This window comes from Ursus arctos, unplaced genomic scaffold (genome assembly GCF_023065955.2).
Source record: "Ursus arctos isolate Adak ecotype North America unplaced genomic scaffold, UrsArc2.0 scaffold_29, whole genome shotgun sequence".
Taxonomy (NCBI): domain Eukaryota; kingdom Metazoa; phylum Chordata; class Mammalia; order Carnivora; family Ursidae; genus Ursus; species Ursus arctos.
In genome coordinates, this window is record NW_026622974.1 from 28,909,931 (window position 1) to 28,932,173 (window position 22,243).

Here is a 22,243-nt window from a genome sequence, read left to right on the forward strand (position 1 = left end):
CCTGCTCAGCGGGGAGTCTGCTTCTCCTTCTCTCTCTCCCTCTGTGTGTTCCCTCTCTCTTAAATAAATAAATCTTTTTAAAAAGAGGGCATTTCATATTTATATACATAAACTTTATTTAAAGGAATACAATTAACCCAAGTTATTTTGTTTTATAAACATGGAGACATAGTTCATCTTGTTTCCAGAGATAGTGAGAAAAGATCTATATGATGGAAGATCTGTTTTAATTGAAACTATTAAACAGATTTATTAAATCTATGCTTGCTTATTATCTGTTTTCCCCAATCTGTACACTGAGAAAAAAAATCACACTGCCAATACACAAAATTGTGAGAGATAAAAAATGTTGCTTTAAGCCGTTAGATTTTGAGGTGACTCATTACACAGCAAAACTATCTGATACATACAGAGTCCTTGGTTGCTGGCAAAAAAAAAAAAAAAAAGCTTCAGGGATTATGCCATTAGTTAAGTTTTTTTAAAAAGGGCAGAGTTTCCAAGTTTCTCCCTGGCTTTTCTTTATGGTTTAATACAATAAAATAATGTTATAAATTTTACTGAAGTTACAAAGTCAGTGAGCAAATCGTATTCCATTTCTTGCTCTGTCTTCATTTTATCTCAGAACAAGACCCAAATACAGGTCATTTGGGGCCTCTAAAGTAACCTGAGTAAAATCAGGTATAATTCTGGAATAACTTTTCTCTTTTTGCAGTTACCATTTTTCTGACATTAGTAATTTGTAGAGTATATGACAGGAAGGGTGAGACCAAAGGCCATAGTTAATTTACACCTCTATCAGCAAACTCAAAATAGCAAAGCACTTAAATTTAGGGCCCTCTGATGTACAAATATTTAAGAACATCATTTCCTTCTTCCTAATTGGAAAAAGGAAAAAAACATCTAAATCTTAATCAGCATACACACACACAGGGACCTTGGATTTTTATGTATTTTTGAAATTAACAGTTTACCAAAAGTACTTACACTTTCCTCTGTATGTTCCTCTCAAGTGTTATCTTGATGTTTTCTCCTTAAGAAACTTTGGGTAACACATTAATACGTTATTTGTGATTATGATATTATTGTGAAATGACGTTTCACAATAATATGAATTCATTCTTTTGTACACCAGCTATTAGATAATGGTCCACAGAAAGGAAATTTAACATATTATCAATTCCTAATTATACTTGACTTCTGACCTTACTATTCATCCTCTTTGGGTGGTAACCCAAAACTACTGGCCAGCCAGATGACTTGAGATCCAAAGTTGTATATGCAAGCTGGGATTTGGGGAGAAATTTGGGGGAGACTCTCAAGTGCTAGAGTGTGGCAACATGGCAACAAATTTTGAGTCTGATTCCTCCCAGGAGGGCTCCCTGGCTGTGGAGTAGGAAAGATATACTCCCTGGAAAGTCAGCGTCTTCCTCCCAAGCAAGACATATATTTATACTTTGCCAAACTCTCTGCGAGGGGACCCTTGAGCTCTGAATTTAAAAAAATCTATTCTAGTAAATGAGACAAGATCACTTTAATAGACAGCCTTTAAGTTCACACACCAAAGACTAAGAAGTTCAATTTATAGTAGGACTTTGCCTCCACGAGGGAGGGCTGCTTCATCCACCGGAAACTGCATACCAAATTACTACAGAAAACATTTCCTCTTGGATTTTGCATCAGTTTGGCTGGCTTGTGACCTGCTTCCCGTGTTCCACGGCTCCCTACTCCCTATGGGCTCTGCCTGAAAGGCTGTGCACAGGCTTAGGGCTGTGCTATTCTTCCTCTCCACCAGCTACTAAACCCCAGCTTTAATATGTTGTCCACAGAGTGATTTACTCACCTGCAAAAATGTCCTAGACCTTTTAGAAAGAAGTAGGAACGCCTAGATATTGTTTACTTCTAAGGTTCTCATTTTAATAAACTGCTTTAGTATTCAGTCCTGTTATTATCACATTCAGAAATTAATCAGAGTCCTGATAAAACATCTGTTTTAAATAGGAAGTCCAATAAACTTCCTCTGTTGACTTGGACTTGTATTCCCTCTTTTGGATTCAGCTCAGCTAATTAAAAATACTTCCGCTAATCAGTTCTGTCATTTGCTTCAGGAAACTTTTGAGCCAGATGATATACACTCTCTTGGGGTTTCTCAACCTTCTAATAGTTTATTTGCTTCCTTCCAAAACATTTCCCACTCCATCATCAGCCCAAATCATCCCCTTACCTCTCCAGGTTGCAGGAATTACCAATAATCAGTTATGACTAGTAACTTCTTTTTTAGGCAAGCTAATCCTTATCTCTCAAATAGTTTATTGTTTTCAGATACAAGCAAATCGGAACTAATTATCCCACATACAACATTAACTGTAAGTAGGAACTCAATGGTGGAAAATGCCTAGGTTCCATCCTTTTGGACACAGATGTTAAATACCTAGGGTTGATCTCAGTCTATGGCTGGCCACAGAATCACATGGAAAATAACATTGTATGTGAAAGTTGGGAAGGGCCTTGTCTTTTTAGATAAGAACAACAATATTCCTCAAAGTACCGTTATGAAAACTTAGACACATATAGTTTCTATGTACATATCTTAATATCTCAAAATCCTTTGGCAGTGTTATTTTGGCCCAGTGAGTGTGGGCATTTTAGTCTATATATGAATACATACTTTGCTCACCTGCAGTCATTTCATCACATGAAATAATGAATAATGTACTGAAACCTGGCATCATCATTAGTAAGATGGTTAGACATCTCTAAGCCTTGGGGTTTTTTGTTTTTTGGGGTTTTTTTTTTTGTTTTTGGTCTTGGTTTTGTTTTCATCTTTAATAATAGAGATACTTATCTTCTTGACCTCTAAAAGTCTGGTTCAGCTGTTACCAGCCCTTGATTTTGCAATTCTGACCATCATACATACATGACAATAGCACACATAGAAAGGTCAAAACTACATTTACCAGATAAGCAATTATTTACTAGTTCTTAGGAAAAGTGTTATAGTAGAATGCTTTAAGTTGCTTGCTAAATAGTGAAGCCTAGCATATTATGACTATAAGGAGGAATGCCAGAATCATAAAAGGTTATAGCTAAATGCTAAACCATAAGCCAAAGTAAGGCAATTTGCCAAAGATCACACAACCTTACTCTGGTCTCCTGGTTTCCAGTTCTAGCTCAGGTATCTAGTCCATTGTTCAGCAATCCACTTTCTCTGGATATCACCTTAATATCTATCCTAAATCTGAATCCTGCTTATTGGTGGTGGTGTTTGGTTTTTTAAAACAAGAGCCTCTCCTGACCTTTTTTTTTTTTTTTGCAAGATTTTATTTATTTGAAAGAGAGATAGAGAGTACGTGTGAGCAGTGTGGGGGGGGGCGGTGCAGAGAGAGAGAATCTCAAGCAGACTCCACACTGAGCATGGAGCCCAATGCAGGGCTTGATCCCATGACCCTGAGATCACAACTTGACCCAAAACCAGGAGACAGACATTTAACTGACTAAGCCACTCAGGCACCCTCTGACCTATTTTAGAAGGTCCTTCATGACCTTGAAGAGCATGACAAATCACTTGAAATTTTCTCTTTCCAGAAGTGTCTTTCATGTTCCTCTGGGGGAGTTAGAGAGGGTGAGGAAACAACAATTCATAAGTATGTTTGTATGTCACAGAAAGCTCTCAGTTCCCCCTACTTCTCCACATGTGCTATGGCTTCAGAGATGACAACCACCAGTCCAGGACCCCTGGCTGTTCTGCACCCATTATGGGCCTATGGTGCCTTTGAAGGAAAAGATGTAACTTACACTATTCAGAATGGCGGTACGTGAATTTCCTCTAATTTTACCATCTCTTTATTTCCATGTTCCCAAGCATGATTTGTCAGGACCCTCCACATCATTCTCACAGGTTTGTGTTGCAGACAAAGGGAGGAAGCAAGGAGTGAGAACACCTCTCTCTTCTCCAGCCATCTTTCAACTTCTGGTTTTCTTTCTCTACAGTAAGTGCCAAGTTTTTTACAGCAGCAGACAGGCTTTAAACCCCAGGTTAGATTCTGAAATAATGGCTTGTATCTCTAGTAGAGGCAAAGTTTTTAAAAGAAATTTTGAACAGAGACAGACACAACCACCAGAAGGAAAAGTAGGAAGAAGGGACAAAGTGAACAAGTAAAGGAAATGTGGCCTGGCCTGGTATGCACGCCATTCAGTCCGCCTGGGGGGCAGGAATCCATGCAAGGAAAAGGGAAGAGGGGGGATGCTCAAAGAGCAGGGAGGGAGAGAGCCCAGTCACAGAGAGCCTCAAGGGCCGTATGGAGGAGTTGGTGCTGTGTTCTGTAGGTAATGAACCTTTGGAGGGTTTTCAAATAGAGGAGTGATATGATCAACTTGAACTTCGGAAAACAAAATGAAAAATGAATCTGAGAGTTTTGAGGCTAGAGATTATGAGACCAGTTAAGGGGCATATTGAGTAATCCAGATGAGAAGTAATTAAAACCCCAACTCAGGCAGTAGCAAGGGAAATGGAGTTGTGGGTTCAGCTGATAGAGGCGTTCGGGGGTTAGACTATGAGACTTGCTCGATGAGTCAACTTGACGGGTGAGGGAGGAGGAGAATGGCTACCAGGCTTTTTGCTTGGGTGATTGGGTGGATCAGGATACCCCTGCTGAGATGCAGAATAGTAGTAGTAGGAGGAGACTTGACAAGGGTTGGAGGAGGTGTTGAGAATTGCTTTTAGACAAGTTAAGTTGAAGATATACAGCACAAAGTTGGATATGCATTTGGAGATAGAGGGTTGGTAGCCATCAATATATGGGAGATAATTGAAGCCATGGGAGTACATAAAATAACCAGAAGGAGCATGTAGTGTAGGTAACTGGCAGAGATGAGGGGAACAGTGACCCTTAGATTGTATGCATAAAATAAGGAGTCACCAAGGGAAACCCAGGTGGAGCGGTCAGAGAGGTCAAAAGAAAACCAAAAAAGATTAGATGTCTTAGTCACCCTTACCAGAGACCTAGGGTTTATTTTTCCAGGAAACAAAACAAAACAAACTGACCTAAGCAATTCTAGACCTAAGCATATGGATGGGCAGCAGAGAATGAATGCAGGGGAATAAAAATGTTTGCACCCCTTACTGTAAGATTCTCCATCTCAGTTCCCTTGATCTATTCCCAGAGTTCATGTAGCCCACACCAAGAAAGTTACCAAAGAATTTTTTTCTTTAGAAACTACTGGAAGATATATAGTTGACCCTTCATCAACATAAGTTTGAACTGTGCAGGTCCACTTATATATGGATTTTTTTTTCAATAAATACAGTATAGTACTATAAATGTACTTTATCTTCTTGTGATTTTCTTATTATTTTCTTGTCTCTAGCTTACTTTCCTGTAAGAATACAGTATATAATACATGTAACATATTAAGTATTTGTTAATTGACTATTTATGCAATTGGTAAGGCTTCCAGTCAACTGTAGGCTATTGGTAGTTAAGCTTTGGGGGAGTAAAAAGTTACTGGGGGTCAGCACCATCAGTCCCATGTTATTCAGGGGTCAAATGTACTTTAAAAGATAGATAGACAGATATACAGACAGGCATGTAAGCAAAAGAAGTAGAAGAAGAAATCCAGGAAACAGAGGATTCAACTTAGGCAAAAGAACAATAGGACAAGAGCCTGACTTGACCTAGAGCATGACCAGTCCAGACTAAGTAGGGAAGCAGAGGGCTAATGTAGGAAACTAAGGGGTTGAACTAGGAAAGCCTCCAGGTAAAAATATGAAACTGACATGTTTAAGTGTTTGGAAAAATTACTGATAGGTGTTTGGCAGATCTATTGGGGCATTTGGAAAAAATAAAGATAGAAACATAGAAAACCAAGCAGATGAAAAATTAAAATAATTCTTCTATTGAAGGTTTAAAAAGTGGTAAGAGGAAGGGAACACAAACATAGTATACTATTTGGCTCAGCAGGAACAATATTTTTTTCTTTAAGATTTTAAAGTAATCTCAACACAAAACATGGCCTTGAACCCACAACCCCAAGATCAAGAGTCATGAGTTCCACCAACTGAGCCAGCCAGGCACCCCAACAGGGAACAATATTTAAATTTTCAGTGTAAACATATACATATATAAACATCTAAATGCTGACTGATGATTTATCAAAAAAATTGTGTTGTAATCATACTGGGAGGATGGGGAAAGGGGAAAGAAGGGACATACAAGAGTGCTACATCCCCAACCATAAAAACATAAAGGAAAGGGGTCCCTGGGTGACTCCTTCGGTTAATTGTCTGCCTTTGGCTCAGGTCATGATCTTAGGGTCCTGGGATTGAGCCCTGTGGACAGAGCCCTGGGTCAGGCTCCCTGCTCAGCGGGGAGACTGCTTCTCCCTCTCCCTCCACCCTTCCCCCTGCCTTGTGCTCTCCCTCTCTCTCTCTCTCTGTATCAAATAAATAAATAAAATCATTTAAAAAAACATAATGATTGATAAATAAGTATATTATTTAGAAACATGTAGACAAATACCAGAAGAAACAGCTAAGGGTTAGGAATGATTTTCTCCAGGGAGTCAGACTGAGGGAAAAGAGGGGTGAGATCAGGAACAGCTGTTTTCATTTTCTTTTAGTGCTGGCTGATAGTTTAACTTCACATATGAATGACTTTAATAAAAATTTAAAAAGTAAGTTAAAGAATAAATGGAAATGTGGAAGTGGAGGCAAAAAATGTCGAGTGTTCTGTCTGTGGCTTAACCGGGCAGCAACTAAAGAGGACTGCATGGCTGAGGGAGGAATTGTGCTCAAATGGAAGAGTCCAGAGCATATTTATATCCTGTGTGCAAGTAGCAGATAAAAAGGAGAAATTGAAACAGCCGAGGATGAGGACATAACCAATCATGAGACCCTGGAGGAGGAGGTAGGAGGGGAAACACTGAACTTCATCTGGGTTGGGGAAATTTTGGAATTGTATGTGCCCGTTTGCCGGGAAGCCCCCTCTGTGCCCATCTTGTTACCTCTTCCTTTTCTCTGCCCTCCAGCCTCCCACATAAGTGCGTTCTTCTTATCTAATATCCCTGGGACTTTTCTGATCAGGAAAGTCTCATGCTTCCCTCGGTGTTCCAAGTCTATGAGGGAATGGGAAATTCAAATCTTTGTACATCTTATATCTTCTTGGACATGTTTTCATTTCCCTGAAGCTACACTCTTCTCACAGTACACATCAAAGCCATTCCTTCACTTCTTTCTTGAAGACGTTCAAGTAAGACATCTAGTAAGACCTACCCTTAATGAATACACTAACATCTCTAGAGTCCGGTTGCCACCCATTCACTTGCCCTCGCTGAAAATGTAATAAAAATGCCAATAGAAACTGAAGGACTCTGTTTAAGCAAGTGACCTAGACAGGAAGGTCATTTTCAAGAAATGATAAATACCCTTGGGGTCATGTCCCATGCAGGAATATGTCTCGTACCATGCATGCTAAATGGCCACCACCACAGTGTGCTGAAATAGTCAACCCATGAAAATCCTTCTCTGGAGTGGAAGCCCAGGGCTTCCTCTGTAGCTGTGCAGATTGCACCCTGCGGTCCCCATGGGGAGCCATCCCATTGAAATATATGGAAATGGGTGGGACTTGAGCAGCAGCTGTACACAGCAGCCTTGGTGAGCCCTTTTGCTACCCAATACTGTGTTCCAAGACAGGCCAAACACTCTAACCTCTTAATCCCATTCACTCTTATAAAAGCACAGTAAGCGGCATCGTGAAAACGTTATCCTCACAAATAGAAGCTGGCATGGGAATGCATTTAATCCTCCACTTCCTATCCCCAGTGGATTTCATTTCTAATATGTGGTTTAAAACAAAACTATCCAATAAACGTAGAGTTGGTTCTAAAATTACAAAGAAAAACTGCCATTACTGCTCTTTACCATTTCTGAAAAGTGAATATGTGTTGTTCTGCCAAGTTTTCTTAGCAGTTGTACTCTGCAGGTGGCTCTCTTCCAGCATCCAGATGTATAAACATCCTGTACACGCACTGTTCAGCCCCTCGGAGCACTCTCCCTGCAGATGGTAGGGACTTCCAGGCAGGAATGACATAAGCATGGTGTGAGCAGGGAACAGCAAAAGGCAGCAGCGGTGACAATAGGTGATGATAAAAGTCACCGGAGAATGACAGGTAAAGTCAAAGGAACACAGTGTCTCGTTCTTTTAACGCCGTTTGTTCACATACAGTAATGTTATACCACAGTCACACCAAATACTCTAAATGCCAAGGAGGCATCTGAAAAACAGTGAATGTCCTTGTTTTTTCCACGAAATGGATGTGTACTTTACAAAAGGGGAAATTTTCCTTTTAAAAATAGACAAGTCTGTATTGGAAATGGAAAGATCTCTTATTTAAACTTGTTAAAAATCACATTTTAGAAAATCTTTTTTCTCAGTCTCTCTCCTTCTACCTTGAAATCCCATTAATATGGCATGTCTCCTCTGGTGATTCAACATCTTTTAATACATATGCTGAGAACCGATGAGCTGTAGGCAATAGAGACCTGATTAAAAAGAATATGAATTCTGCGAGGCATCCATCACCATCGTATACAACTCAAGTCCAAGTTCTACGATGGATAGGAAATCCGGTGTGGAAAGAACTCAGAGAAGAGCCTCTTTATCATGAAGCTTGATGATTTGATGATAAAAGCTAATCATATATCTTTTAAACAACAACAACAACTATCTTTCCCCAAATATCAAAAGCAGGGACTATCCAAATAATTTTGGAACCCTCACAATTCAGAAGGAAAATAACAACCTGTAACTTTGTAGTTATTGTATTTTTATAAAGTTCACTCGATTGGCTTAAAAATTTTGACAAAGGTGCTGCCTACTTGAGATCTCAGAAGCTAAGCTGCGGGTTATTAGCCTTGAGCTCATTTGTGGTTATTTGACCAGGAAGCACGATGTCCACTTCAATAACATGGTTAATCTCACAAAGACACCTGGCATTTTGCATTCACAGTTTCATGCTTATTAAAACATGCTTGAAATTAATGAAAATGATACCAATATAAGTAAAACTGACAGGAATAGTAATTCACTTCACCACACCACACACACACACACACACACACACACACACACACACAATCATGAACTGGTTCTATATTTGCAAGTAAAGTCCACATTCAACTGAGGAAAATATTTGAATTCAATTAAGCTATGCATGATGTCATTTTTTTTCTTGGCATTAATGTAGCACAATTACTTTCTTCTATTTTCTATCCATTACAACCTCTGTTGAGGTTGTAATGGATAGAAGGGACATTTGGCAGCTCTATTCAAACAGTTCTACAATTTAAATCAATGGCACACTTGAATAGAGCATGAGTTTGACATTAGTGGTTCTAAAATTATTGTCTATAAAATTCTGGGATTGTTTTGGAGATGGCCAAAACCTCTATAATACACACAGACACACACAAATAAGTAAAACTCTGTTTTTAGGATTCCATATTTCATTTCCATTTTATTTCACATTCAAATTATTTCCTGAAATCATCCCAGAGGCTTTTGTTTTTGCAAAACTTTAAAGGTCCAGGCCCTGTGATAGCTAGGAGATGTTTTTTCCAGCACACGAAGCAAATTCGGGATTTAATAGAGGCAAATGACAATTGTTAAACTATTTCCTATTTCGTAATAGAATTTCTGAAAAATCAATTATTGTGGAACAAGGCCTATTAAATTTGATTTACAATTAGGAAATATGGGATCCGGCTTTGGAGAGGATGAGATCCAGCCCCCATATCTTACTGACAAAGAGACCGGGGCTCAGGCGGGTTAACTGATGGGCCTACTTTCTAGAAGCAAAAATGGGGGTAGAAGTCAGCCCTGCCTCAGGCCCCGCATCCTCAACAAAGCACCCAGCAAGCAGTAGTTCTGCTGGTTAGTTCTTTTCTCTAGCGTCAAAATAAATTTACAAACTAGGAAAGACACATGGCTATTAGTGGATTATTTTATAAACAAGATATTTAAAACTGAAGTTAGTGCACGACAAGAGTTGGCACAAACAGACGAAGGTCCGTGTTCACGGCAGCAGTAGCATCTGCACGACATACCCCCTCAGCCACTGCCCTCAGCCCTTCCCCCCTCCAAGAGAGGTAGCGCTGCTGGCTGCAGATTTCTTCAGCTCTATTTTCATAGACTGAGTCTCAGCTCGAGGCTCGAATTTGGTCAGATTTCCTGCTCCTGGGGCTGCCACTACTGGCTTTCCTGCTTTCATACCTTTTGACATAGGAATGCGGGTGGGTGTAGGTCGCTGGGATGACCCGTCTTGTCCTGACTGTAAGAGAGAAAATATAGAGACACAAGGGAAATGTCAGTGAGTTTCCCCCCAGATTTGCCATCAATCTGAATACCAGCAGGACAGGAATGCCCACGGATGACACCTCCCCAGATAACATGGTTAGAAACTTGGAGTCGGGATCTCATCCACTCTGATTGCCTCCTCTTCCCTGTCCTGAACAACGATGCCAGACTTCCTTCTCTTCTCAAGCCCCTGACCTACTTCCTCTACCTTCCTGAAGTGACCTTAACTCCTATTTCACAGAGAAAATACAGCCACCTGGCATCAACTCAGGCAACTTTACTCCCACTGTCCCCCAAATTATCTCTACTTTCTTGAGATGAAGCAGCTCTCCCTTCACTTCTTAATGATGCCAGACTCTTTTCATTTTTGCCTGTCACTGCTGTCAATACCCTTCTTCTTGAAGTTCTCCTAAAACTCTCTTGCTGTGATACGTTCTTACTGGAGTCTCACCCATTCACCTCCTGTCTCTGATGACTCCTATCCAATCTCTTGTTGGCTCCTTGTCCTACATTGCTTTTCTTCTTAAATGTGGGTGTCACCATGCTCCATTCTCAGCTCTCTTTTCATTTTCCACACTCACCCTGAGAATTGCCTCAGTTGTCACCCCATGTGTCAATGAGTCCCAGGACCTCGAGCCTTCAGTGATCTTCTGGAATATACACGTACATTTCCAACTACTTGCCAGACATCTCCACTGTCCCCCCGGCATCTCAAATATAAATGTCCGCAACATGACTTATCTTCTCCCCAAACAGTAGTCCCCCTATGTTTCTCATCCTATCTATGCATACAGCCACGCCAGAAACCCCAGAGCCACTCTCTATATGCAGGTTGTCATGAAATCTTTGATCCTATCTTCAATACATCTCTGTCTACATTTTCACTACCACAGTTCAAGCTTACCCCATCTCTAGCCTAGAGAATTGCAAAAGGGTCCCAGCCCTCAGCCTCTGTGCCCTCCAATTTATACTTTAAACTATTTTATAGACATAGGTTTCTAACACATAAATCATGTGTTCTTCTATCATCAATGCCCTTTCAATGGCTCCCTTTGTCTAGCCTATGAGATTAAATGTCAATTTTGTAATAAGCCATGCCCCTCTCTTCAATATCTGACCCCAGTTTGCCTCTCTAATTTCTGCTCTTGCAATCTGTCTCTGCACCCAATGGCTGCAGCACAGTGGGAATGCTCACCGTTCCCCAAACATGGCAGGCTCCTTCCCATTGCCATACCTTTGCACAGACTGTTCTCTCTACATACTCCTTCTCTTTTCCTTCTTAAAAAAAAAAAAATCTCTCCTTATCTGTGAAAACTTCCTCCTCTGGGAAGCCTTCTCTGGTGGGTTCCTTTGTACACACCTCTATCATAAACCACTGGGTAGGTTCCAATCCTGCCTCTCCTGCTAAGCTGGCAATTTCTAAAGGTCCTCTTTGCAGTCAGCACCAAACCTGGTGCCCGGAGTGTAGCTAAACACTTAATAAATGTTGAATGAATAAATGCACAAATGAACTAGCCTCACTATTCAATTTCTAACAAAGGCATCCTAAACTTTTTTCATCCTTGACTTTATGGAATCCGATATATCTGAAGTAAGTGAGCCATCCTTTAGGCCTTGTAAATCTTATTTGAAGTCTTGTTTGTATATGGGGTTTAATCAGTAGTCAAAAATGTTACTAAAGAAAGTAAAGCTGTTTTGATCTGACCCTTAAAAATGGGAATAAGATGTTTCAGCAGAATATCTGCGCCAAGTTACAACTTACACCTCCACAATCTTTTTATAAAAATCATTAGAGAGAAGTAACCATGCACACCAAACTATGCTCTATGTTGCTTAAAAAGCAGTATTTTATTGAACCATTTGAGAAGTCTGAGCAATTCTGAATGCTATTCAGCTCCTTTGGGCCAATAACGAAAAGCTTTACTAGCAAAGCAATTAGTAATTCACACGCTGAAGTCTGTCTTGAGTCTATGGTGGCACACACAAAATTTAAGTAAATTATACTGAGGCTATGGGAAAATAAGCCACAGCTTCTATACTTGAATAATAAGCTTCCTGTCTTTAAGAGTGTCTAATACATGCTATAGAATTTGTTCAGACTCTAAGAATCATAATTTCTAGTCTATTGGTTTAAATTAAAATCTAAATAGTATACATTCTTTCATAATTTAATTTACCAATTTGTTCCAAGTAAATGAAGACAATCACTGGAGGTATTTTAAAAAATAGAATTTATTGGGGCGCCTGGGTGGCACAGCGGTTAAGCGTCTGCCTTCGGCTCACGGCGTGATCCTGGCGTTATGGGATCGAGCCCCACATCAGGCTCCTCCGCTATGATCCTGCTTCTTCCTCTCCCACTCCCCCTGCTTGTGTTCCCTCTCTCCCTGGCTGTCTCTATCTCTGTCGAATGAATAAGTAAAATCTTTAAAAAAAAAATAGAATTTATTTTTAGGCTCTGGTTTTTATACTTCAGACACACTTTTTTGTAATCATTCATTTAGCCTTCCAGTTGGTTATTAAATAAATATTTATCGAGCACTTGTTCTCTGCAAGATACTATTAATAAAACGTAGTGTTTAGACATATAAACTCATTTGTTTTTTTACTTTTAAAATAGGTTTTAATATTAAAATCTTTGGATCTTATTTTTGGAATAAAATATGACTATGGCCATACACAACCACATCTTGAATATTTTAGGGTATAGAAATATAAGTCAGGAGGCAGTTTTCATTCTTCCTGTATATTGACCATTTCTCTCAGTCTCCATTTACAGACATATTTTAAATATAAAAATTAAATTTTTAACCTGATTATTACCATATGCTGACATTACGAAGAGGCCATCTTTGTGAGAATTTTGGAGGCCTCCATAATTTATATGAAAAAAAGAAAATTTCCCCCCAAATTAGTTCAATTTATTAAAATGTTAGGCCCCTATTTATTTTCATTTCTTGGTGTAGCTTGTCTGCTAGGAAACATCTGTAGTGGACTCAGGTAGAGCAAGGGGCACATGCTCTTGTTTCATTTCGGGCCCTGGGTGATTCTCACGACTCCCTTTGCCCTCCCTTGGCCTACAGTTTGGAGTGTCCTCTACTCACCACTGACTGGGTTCCTCGAGCAGATGAAGTTGTGACTGGTGTTATGGTGATAGTACTCGTCACCTTGCTCGCGCCAGGTCTTGACGAGAGATGGTTCCTAGGAGAGCGAAGGACGGTGCCAGTGGAAACCTCCTTTTCCGCTGTCACAGTGACAGGGCGGACAGTAATAACCGGACTCGCTCCTTCAGCTGAAGTCCCAGGGGATCGTTTAAACTGAGAACCTAAATGAATGTGAATTTTATTGTCTTCTGTGGTTATGATATTGGCATTGGAGTTATACTTCCGTAGTGGAGTTGGAACAGTCTGTTTTTCTGGGGTGACTTTGAGGACAGTCCTTCCCATGGGCATTTCCTGGGATTCCGGAGTGACTCCCATCTCAGGTGGTGCTGCTGATGTAGACACTGTCATTATCTGAATGGGGGATGTGGGCCTGTCTGCAAACATACCTCTTCCGCCTTCTGGGGTCTTCTCTCTAGAAAACGTAGTAATCGTGACTGGGGACATGGCTCGTTCTGCACCAAGAGTACCATCTGCATTTTTTGGTTTTTGAGACATAACATTCGGTGATGGAATAATGGTTATCCTTGGTTTCTGATTCCCTAAGGTAGGAATGACAGTGGTACTAGAAAAAAATTCTTCAGATGTCGGGCTGGTTATTTCCAAAGTTGCAGTACTGTTCTCGTGGTCTGGTGTCACTCGAATATGCAGAGGCTGGCCTTGCTTTGGTGAAAGGACCAGCTCTCCTGGGTGCCCTGGACTGGCATTTGTTCGAGGCCCTTTCTCATGCGTGATTGGGGGCCCATTTTCCCTTTTTCTCATCCATGGAATCCAAGACTTTCTCATAGTGAGCTCATTTGCTGCTGGAGGATACCTGTCTAGAACCGAGGATCGTTCCATAGGTTTCTTCAATCCCACCTGTCGAAGATTGCTCATGATATGATTTTCTTCTTGAAAGGATTTCCGTATAAACACCGCTGGTGTTTCTTCCTCTGCTGTCTCACTGCTGACAGCATCCGTCTGCACTCCAGTCGACGTCACCGGAATGTCCACCATTCTTCTTCCATTCACACTGGGTCGGAGAGCTCGACTATACCGCTTTGAAAGCTCCAACTCTTTGGTCAGATTGAGGACCTCCTGCCCCATGTTTTTGTTCTTATTTTCTTCTTCCATAAACCTTTGTTGAAGGACAGAATAATCCACTTGGAGCTGAGAAAGCTGATCTTCTTTGTTCATCAGTTCATGGATCTTCTCTTTAAGAGCTTGGACTTCGGCTTTTAGGTCTCGACTTTTAGCTTCTTCTAACCGAAACCTGTGTCTCAGCTCTGCTTCCTGACTCACCGCCTCTCCTTTCTCGATGGCCTTATTCTTGGCAATCTGGTGCTTTATCTCCTCCAGTTGTTGAGAGAGGAAATTGGCCTTGTCCTGCTCAGTTCTAAATTTCTGCTCCAGCTGATCATACTCATCCTCTGTCTTCATCAAATCCCCCTCAACCACCTCCAGCTGTTGGAGGCGTTTCTTCAGTCTCTCAATTTCCAGAGTTAGTTCCTTAATCTTGTTATCTTCTGGGCAGGTGAGCTCAGACCCTTTCCGAGACCTTCCTCTTGTTATTTCTCTTTCCACTTCCTCTATCCCATCAAGTCTCTTCTTTAATAAGTCAACACTGCAGCTTAATTCAGAGGATTTTTCTTCTTCACTTTTCAGTTTACCTATTAACTCATCTCTTTCTTTTGTCAAATTGTATACCTTTTCCTCCATCTCAGATTTCAGTTTTAAAAGCTTCTTGCTTTCTTCAATTAGTTTTTCAGTTACATTCATAACCTTTCCTTGTTCCACCTTAAAATTTTTATTGAGTCCATCCACTTTTCTCTCCTCTTGCTTTATTTTTTCCATCATATTTTTCCTTTCATCAACCAGCATCACAGTAAATGACTTCAACTTTGTCAGATCGTCTTTTAGGCTTAATTCAGCCTTTTCTAATCGACTTTCAGAGCATTCCAGTTCTTTAACTCGACTCTTGACCACCTCCAGTTCATTCAACAGGTCTTTGGTTAAGTTCTTCTCTTTCTCCAGATTTAAATGTAGCTGGCTGCACTCAGATTTACTCTTGCTGAATGCTTCCTCCAATTTCTCCAGTTCAGACATTCTCTTCTGTAACTTCTCTACTTCAAGTTTGAGCTCCCGGCTGTGGTGTTCCTCCTCTTGCAGCTTCTTCCGCAATTCCCTGCACTGGGATTCAGTTTTAGTGATCTCCTCATCTTTACCCTCCATTTCAAGCACACGCTTCCGGAGATTTTCCACTTCTGCCATCAGGCTGGAGTTGCCACATTCCCCTTTGGCAATTTTATCTCTTAATTCCTGAAGTTCTTCCTCTGCCTTTTGGAGGTTTTTGTTGGTCTCTTCCAGCTCCTCAATTCTCTGAGTTAAGCCAACCAGCTTGAGCCTAAGTTGCCTGTTGTGAGACTCCTGATTAGCCAACTTCGCGTTCATCTCTTCATGCTCTTGGGAAAACCTAGAAGCCTTGTGTTCAAAATCCACTTCCAACTTGAGCAGTTTCTGCCTGTCTTCTTTGGATTTGGAAGTGATCGCTTTGAGCTTTTCTTCTTCTTCCCTCAGTTTCTGAGTAAGATCCTGTACTTTCTGGCTCTGGAGGCCAAGTTGCTCAATATGCATTTGCCTTTCATCCACCAGCATGAGTGCAAAGGATTTGAGTTTCACAAGCTCATCTCTTAGTTTATTGAGCCGCTTAGCATTTTCCTTTTCTTTTCGGGCTTGGTAAGCCTTTTCTTGTTCAAGGAGCTTTTTCAACCTAGGAAACAAAATATATTAAAATATTTTTATTATTATATATCATATATTACATTTATGTATATTTATTGTTATATATATTAAAACGTTCATCAGCAAGTAGGTTTGTCTTGGATATTAAATAAAAAATGAAATGCGGTTGCAATAAATACCTATTAACTGCTGCAATATCAAGGTTTAATGGGTAGTCATTAATGAAATTAATCAGAAATCAGGATACTGGTTACCCTTAGGGAGGGGCAGTGACCAGAAGTGGGCATGAAGAGGACTAGTTTCCGTACTTTTCAGGTATTAGTTTCTGTTTCATGATTTATGTGCTGTTTACACAAGATTGGTCGGCCTATTACATTTCAGTAAGCTGAACACTTATGATATGAGTGCCTTCTGCAGATATGTTATACTTCAATAACATAACCATGAGTAACACTTAGGTTGTGCAACAACAATGACTATTTAAATAGTGTTCTCTGTATTCCAGGCACTATGTGTGTTATGCATTTATTTTCTCTTCACAGCAATCCTATGAGACACATACTGCTACTTCTCATCCCGATAAGGAACGTGAGACACAGTACTTGCATGGGGCCCACCGTTAGGAAGTGGCAGTGTTCGCATTCAAACTCAGGCAGTTGGGCTCTGGAATCCTTGCTCCTCACCTCTGCATCTTAGGACTTCAAAAGATCATTTTATTTTAAATGAAAGGGGAGGTGCAGAAAAAAAAAAAAAAGAACCTGGGATTTTTAAAATTTTGTAGGGAACCATCACCTTCTAGGGACAAAGCAAGACAAGCTTTCTGATAGAAGGCTGATCTGCATAAACTAACTTTGGCTAATGAAGAACCGGCACAGAATTTTGTTGCAGTTTTCTGATTTAAATGATTTTTTTAAATAGAGAACTGGGTAAGGAGGAAATCTGAATTACTATCACTGCAAAAATATGGCATCCGCAAGAATTATTATGTTTTGCATGTATGAAATACATTTTCTCTACAGTGTTATGTATAGCATTGCAAAGTAGGAATATAAAGACTCCAGAGTAACTATCCGCCATCCTTGTGTTGGTCAGTTAACTTGCACCAATTTCTTCTATTGAAGTAGAGTTGACACACAAAGTTACATTAGTTTTAGGTGTACAACATAGTGATTCCACAACTCTATAAATTATGCCGTGCTCGCCACAACCATCTGTCACCATACAACACTGTTACAACATCACTGACTATATTCCCTATGCTGTACCCTTCATGCCTGTGACTTATTCATTCCATAACCAGAAGCCTGTATCTCCCACTCCCCTTCATAACTTGTACCAATTTTTAATAGTTATTTTCAGTGAGCCATTAAAACAGAGTTGAAATAATCCTATTCACTTTATGTAGTCTAAGAATGCATTTCAGTATTAATATGTTTATTGCAGAAGCAGGTTATAAACAACATGTATTTGTTTTAAGTATATTTTATTCTTTCAATGTATTTTGCCTTATTTACTTTAGTTATTCTGAATGATTTATTTCATATTTATGACTAGATTAGCTGTTAGCCAAGTAAGTAGAAGCTAGTAGTCTCACATTGCTTTGTGCAATAAATGACTAGACATACATCTAAGCTATTTGTGGTATTAGATAAGTACTATAAAAATGTTCTTGTGATGTCATTAAGATTTTTTTCTGGAATTTAACTTTATAAACATCCCCTTGTGTCTAAGCATCTATTAACTAAATGCATAATTTCCAAAACCCATTATGACTTTATTCCTCCAATAGAAGAAAAAGATTGTTTTCAAATCACACGGATTCACAACTCCAGTCTTAAAATGTTAAAATTTCTAAAGACATTTCTTAAATACCCTATGCCTCAATGCTCTCACAGACTGTGGGCTGGAGTGACTAAAACATGGGTGTTGGGGTCAGACATAGCTGCACCTGAATTTGTTCATTTTCCAAATGTAACCTCTGGCTAATTGTCAAAACTCTCCGACCCTCAGTTTTTTAATTATAAAGTGAGCGATGTTAATACCTACCTCATAGGTTGTTCTCAACTTCAAGATAGTAGAAGTAAATTGACATATAGACTCAAGAGGTGGATGTCATAAAACACAAAAATAAATGTAGAAACTAGAAAGTATGCATCTGAAAAGTCTGTCCAATGCTTTTTGTGTTGAATCTGTAAATACTTTCATGTCTATAACTTGTCTTTGGTGGTAAAACCTGGCGTACTAATGTTTCAGCCAGAGAAAAATAGAAGGCTTTCTCATGAGTAGGAAATCCTGTGACCAGAGCAGGAATTTGGCTTCCAAGAAACCACATTTTTCAGGTCCTCTTAGCTGTGATTATTCCTCTCTCTCTCTCTCTCCTTTGCCCCTTAAGCTTTCTCCTTCCCTCTTCTATGACGTCTTCAATTGTTTTCATCACTTAGTTAAAGTGGATCTAAGAGCAATACACAGCCCATTCTCTGCATTCTCCCAAAATTCATTTACAAAATTGATTTAGCTGAGGGTTAGACGCAGAACCAAGGTAAAACTGTGTGACTCAGTCAGGACAGCCTGCCGATGGCCTTTTGTGCAAGCAGACTTGCACTTAAACTTCTACAGAGAGGACTTTGGGGATGGGAAGGATGGGATGAATTGTGAAGATTTTGCCAAAGGTAATTGGCATGGGCTTTGTGACTGTTCACTTGCTGGGTAAAAGGGAGAGAGAAATAGAAAAAAATTACTTAGAGGCTTTCAGTCTACATAATTACAGATAACACCTTTAATAGGAATAGGAAAAACTGGTTAGAAAGAGTTTTGGTAAAAAATTGAGGTAACAGCAAGATAGTCAAGTTGAAAAGTGTCCAGCCATAGTTAACAATACTGTATTGTACACTTAAAAATTTGTTAAGAAGATAGATCTTATGTTAAGTGTTCTTTCTTTTTAAGTATACCAAACAATTAGAAATGTGGTACTTTTGACATAAATCCGATAAATTTTATAGCTCATACGTGTCTTGACACCATTACCCTAATGACTCCCCAGTGTCATTTACTCCCATCCAAGCCCCGAGCATCTTTTGCTGATAATTCAGCAACAGCCTCCTGAACGGGTCTCCTCACAAGCTCTGCCACCTGTGAACTATGTGATCCTGGACAAGTTACATAATATATCAGTATATCTCACTTTCCTCACTTATAAATTGGGTATCAAAATAGTACCTAATTGATAGGGTTTGTGTGAGATGCATATTAGTTAATATATGGAAAGCACTTACAACAGTGCCTGGTCCATACTGAGTATAGTTTTAGCTATTTTTAAATTATAATTATTATTATTACTTACTCTCACCCAAATTCAAATATAATCACAGGTTGTAATAGAACCCTGGCTCTCCATGTCTTCTTGTTGCTCTAAGAATAGAGGTGAAAAGTCTCTAACATGGCCTAGCATAGATTCCTGAGCACCTTGGCAGGTTCACCTTTCCCCTGTGATCTAAGCTGCTAACATTCCTTGAATATGCTGTGCCTTCTGCCCTGGTATTTCCTCCCTCCTCCTCCTTTCACTCTTGCACACACACCTAAACATATCTGGCTGATTTTTATCCTTCAAGTTTCACTTAAATGTCACTTCCTCCAGAAGCCTTCCTGCCCAACCTGGTTAAGTTAGATCCTCTTATAGATTCCCATAATACCCTGAACTCTTACTTTATAAGACTAATCAACTTAAAAATTTTTCAAAGATTTTATTTTAAAGATTTTATCTGTAAGTAATCAAGACACCCTACATGGGGCTTAAACACACATCCCCGATATCAAGAGTCACATGCTCTTCCCATTGAGTCAGCCAGGCGCCCCTCCACTTGCAATTTTGTAATGCCTGCCTACCTTTGTAAATACAAGTTACATGAGGATACATGCCACGTCTATCTTGTTTTCCCCCTAGCACAATGCCTGACACATAGGAAGTACTCAAAAAATAGTACTTGAATGGATAAATGAAAGAAAGAACAAACAAATAAGCTTGAGCTAGAAATAGAGCTCAACTCATCTTATATAGAGATGTGTAAACTGAAGTCCCTCACAATGCTGGGCATAAGTTTTTGTTGAATGGATATTGTGGTTGTTACAAAACCAGTAATTTGATATCAATTATGGCCATTAGACAGCAAGGGGCTCTGTTCTAGTGAGCAGTGGCCTTTCTTGAAGACTGTGGTCCTTTTAGTCATCAGTCTCCTGGAGAAGAGGTGTTATCTCCTAAGTGGAAACCAAAACAGAGATGGAGCCCTCTCTATGTGGACTGGAAATGTCTCCCTTACTATACATCTATCTTTCCTCCTAGCTGATGAACAACCTCTAGATATCCTATGAAGTGCCTCTGGGAATATTAGAACCCTAAATAATATTTTGTAAGCCAAGCTGAAGTAAAGTTTTTGTGTCTCTCTCATAGGTTTTAGTGTTCTTTTTGTTAGTTTCTTTTACTTGCTTGTCTTATTAAGAAAAGGTTCTAACCTTGGCTACAGAGAAACAAGAGGAGGTATTTTACCCACAGATGGACCAGAACTCTAATATTGGGGCAGTGTACATCTGGGGTCTAGTGGGAGGAACAGTAGTAATTAAAGTGAGAGAAGTCTCAGTAAGAAAGAAAGTCACAGGAGATCTTGGGACTCTTTCGTCAACCATCCCACCCTACACAGAAACTCTTTCCATGCTAAAGCTTGGTAATTTTTGGCAGGGGAGGTGATATTGCCTTACATGTGGGAATAAGTTTGATCTCCAAAGGAGAAACTATGTAGAGAGAGAAAAAGGAAAGGATAGAGAAAAGACTTTGGGAAATGCCCAGAAATAAGGGGTAAAAAGAATGAGGAAGAGTTAGTGAAGGCCTGGCAAGAGAGACAAGAGGACAGAGATATACGAGGAGCATGGAGCGACACTGGAACGCCAAAGGAAAAGGGCACTTGTCTCCATTTATCTACCTCCCTCCCTCGTCACTTTACCCTTCTACTTCAGGTGAGCTTTTTTTCCCTTACCCTCTAGAAATCCTCATTTTTAAATCAAACAAGAATTCAGAAGTATTACCATATAACTATTCACAATATATAATGACTATGGCATATTATGTATCCTTTTTCAAACAATTTTCCAATAATTACAATTTCACTTTGTGCTTTAAACAATTAATTTGCTCTACATTACTGGGCCCCATTGCCATGTAATTATGCTATTTAAGGAGCAGAATAAGAGGGTGTTGGTATTGTTTGTGCCAACTAGTCTTATCACCTCCTCTCTGCCCATCTTGCCATGCTTCAACCATGCCCTGACTCTAAGCAGATTAGCATAAAAAGGAAACAAACCAGAAGACTAAGACTAAGAAGATGAATTAGTACTCTGATTCTCATCAGCAGTCACAGGCAGAGCCCTAAGTATCCTGAAATCAAATTTATTCTTGGCAAATTCTTGATTTTCAACAAGCATTTTAACCTATTTAAAGGATGAAAGGAAGACAAGTAAATGATCTAATAGATTTTCAGAATTCTATTGCCTGTCTTAATAACTATTTTTAAGTGTATTCGCCATTTCTCTTTTCATGCTGAATAAAGCTATATTTTTTAACTTGCAAATTTATCATTTACAAATATTTAGAAAATTAATTATTTTCAACTAGAAGACTTTAAAAGTGTAGACCAAATGTTCTATGATTGTTTATGGTTATATATATTGGTCAAGATGCATCAATTTATATAATTAAAATTGGTGAATATTATTATATGTAAATAGTATGTCAATAAAAAAAAATGTAGTGATAAAAAGAATATAAAAGGCCCTAGACGGGGCACCTGGGTGGCTCAGTTGGTTAAGCCTCTGCCTTCCGCTCAGGTCATGATCCCAGGGTCCTGGAACTAAGCCCTGGCATCGGCATCAGGCTCCGTGCTTAGCAGGAAATCTGCTTCTCCCTCTCCCTCTGCTCCTCCCTACTACCACCACACACCAGCTCATGCTCTCTCTCCCTCTCTCTCTTCA

General features: G+C 39.6%; 1 protein-coding gene across 4 annotated transcripts in view; it reads right to left on the reverse strand.

Moving 5' to 3' along the window:
- FILIP1 (filamin A interacting protein 1) overlaps window positions 1-22,243 on the reverse strand; it is a 176,322-nt gene that overhangs the window by 6,468 nt on the left and 147,611 nt on the right. The window contains exons 5-6 of one of the 4 annotated variants that reach the window (XM_026507066.4): window positions 13,451-16,256; window positions 10,266-10,323 (exon numbers count right to left, since the gene is read on the reverse strand). In XM_026507066.4, coding sequence (XP_026362851.3) covers window positions 10,266-10,323; window positions 13,451-16,256 — 2,864 coding nt within the window. Of the gene's footprint in view, window positions 1-9,481; window positions 10,324-13,450; window positions 16,257-22,243 lie in introns of those variants that run through there. The other 3 variants (XM_026507064.4, XM_057303940.1, XM_044387113.3) reach the window with 3 other exon arrangements.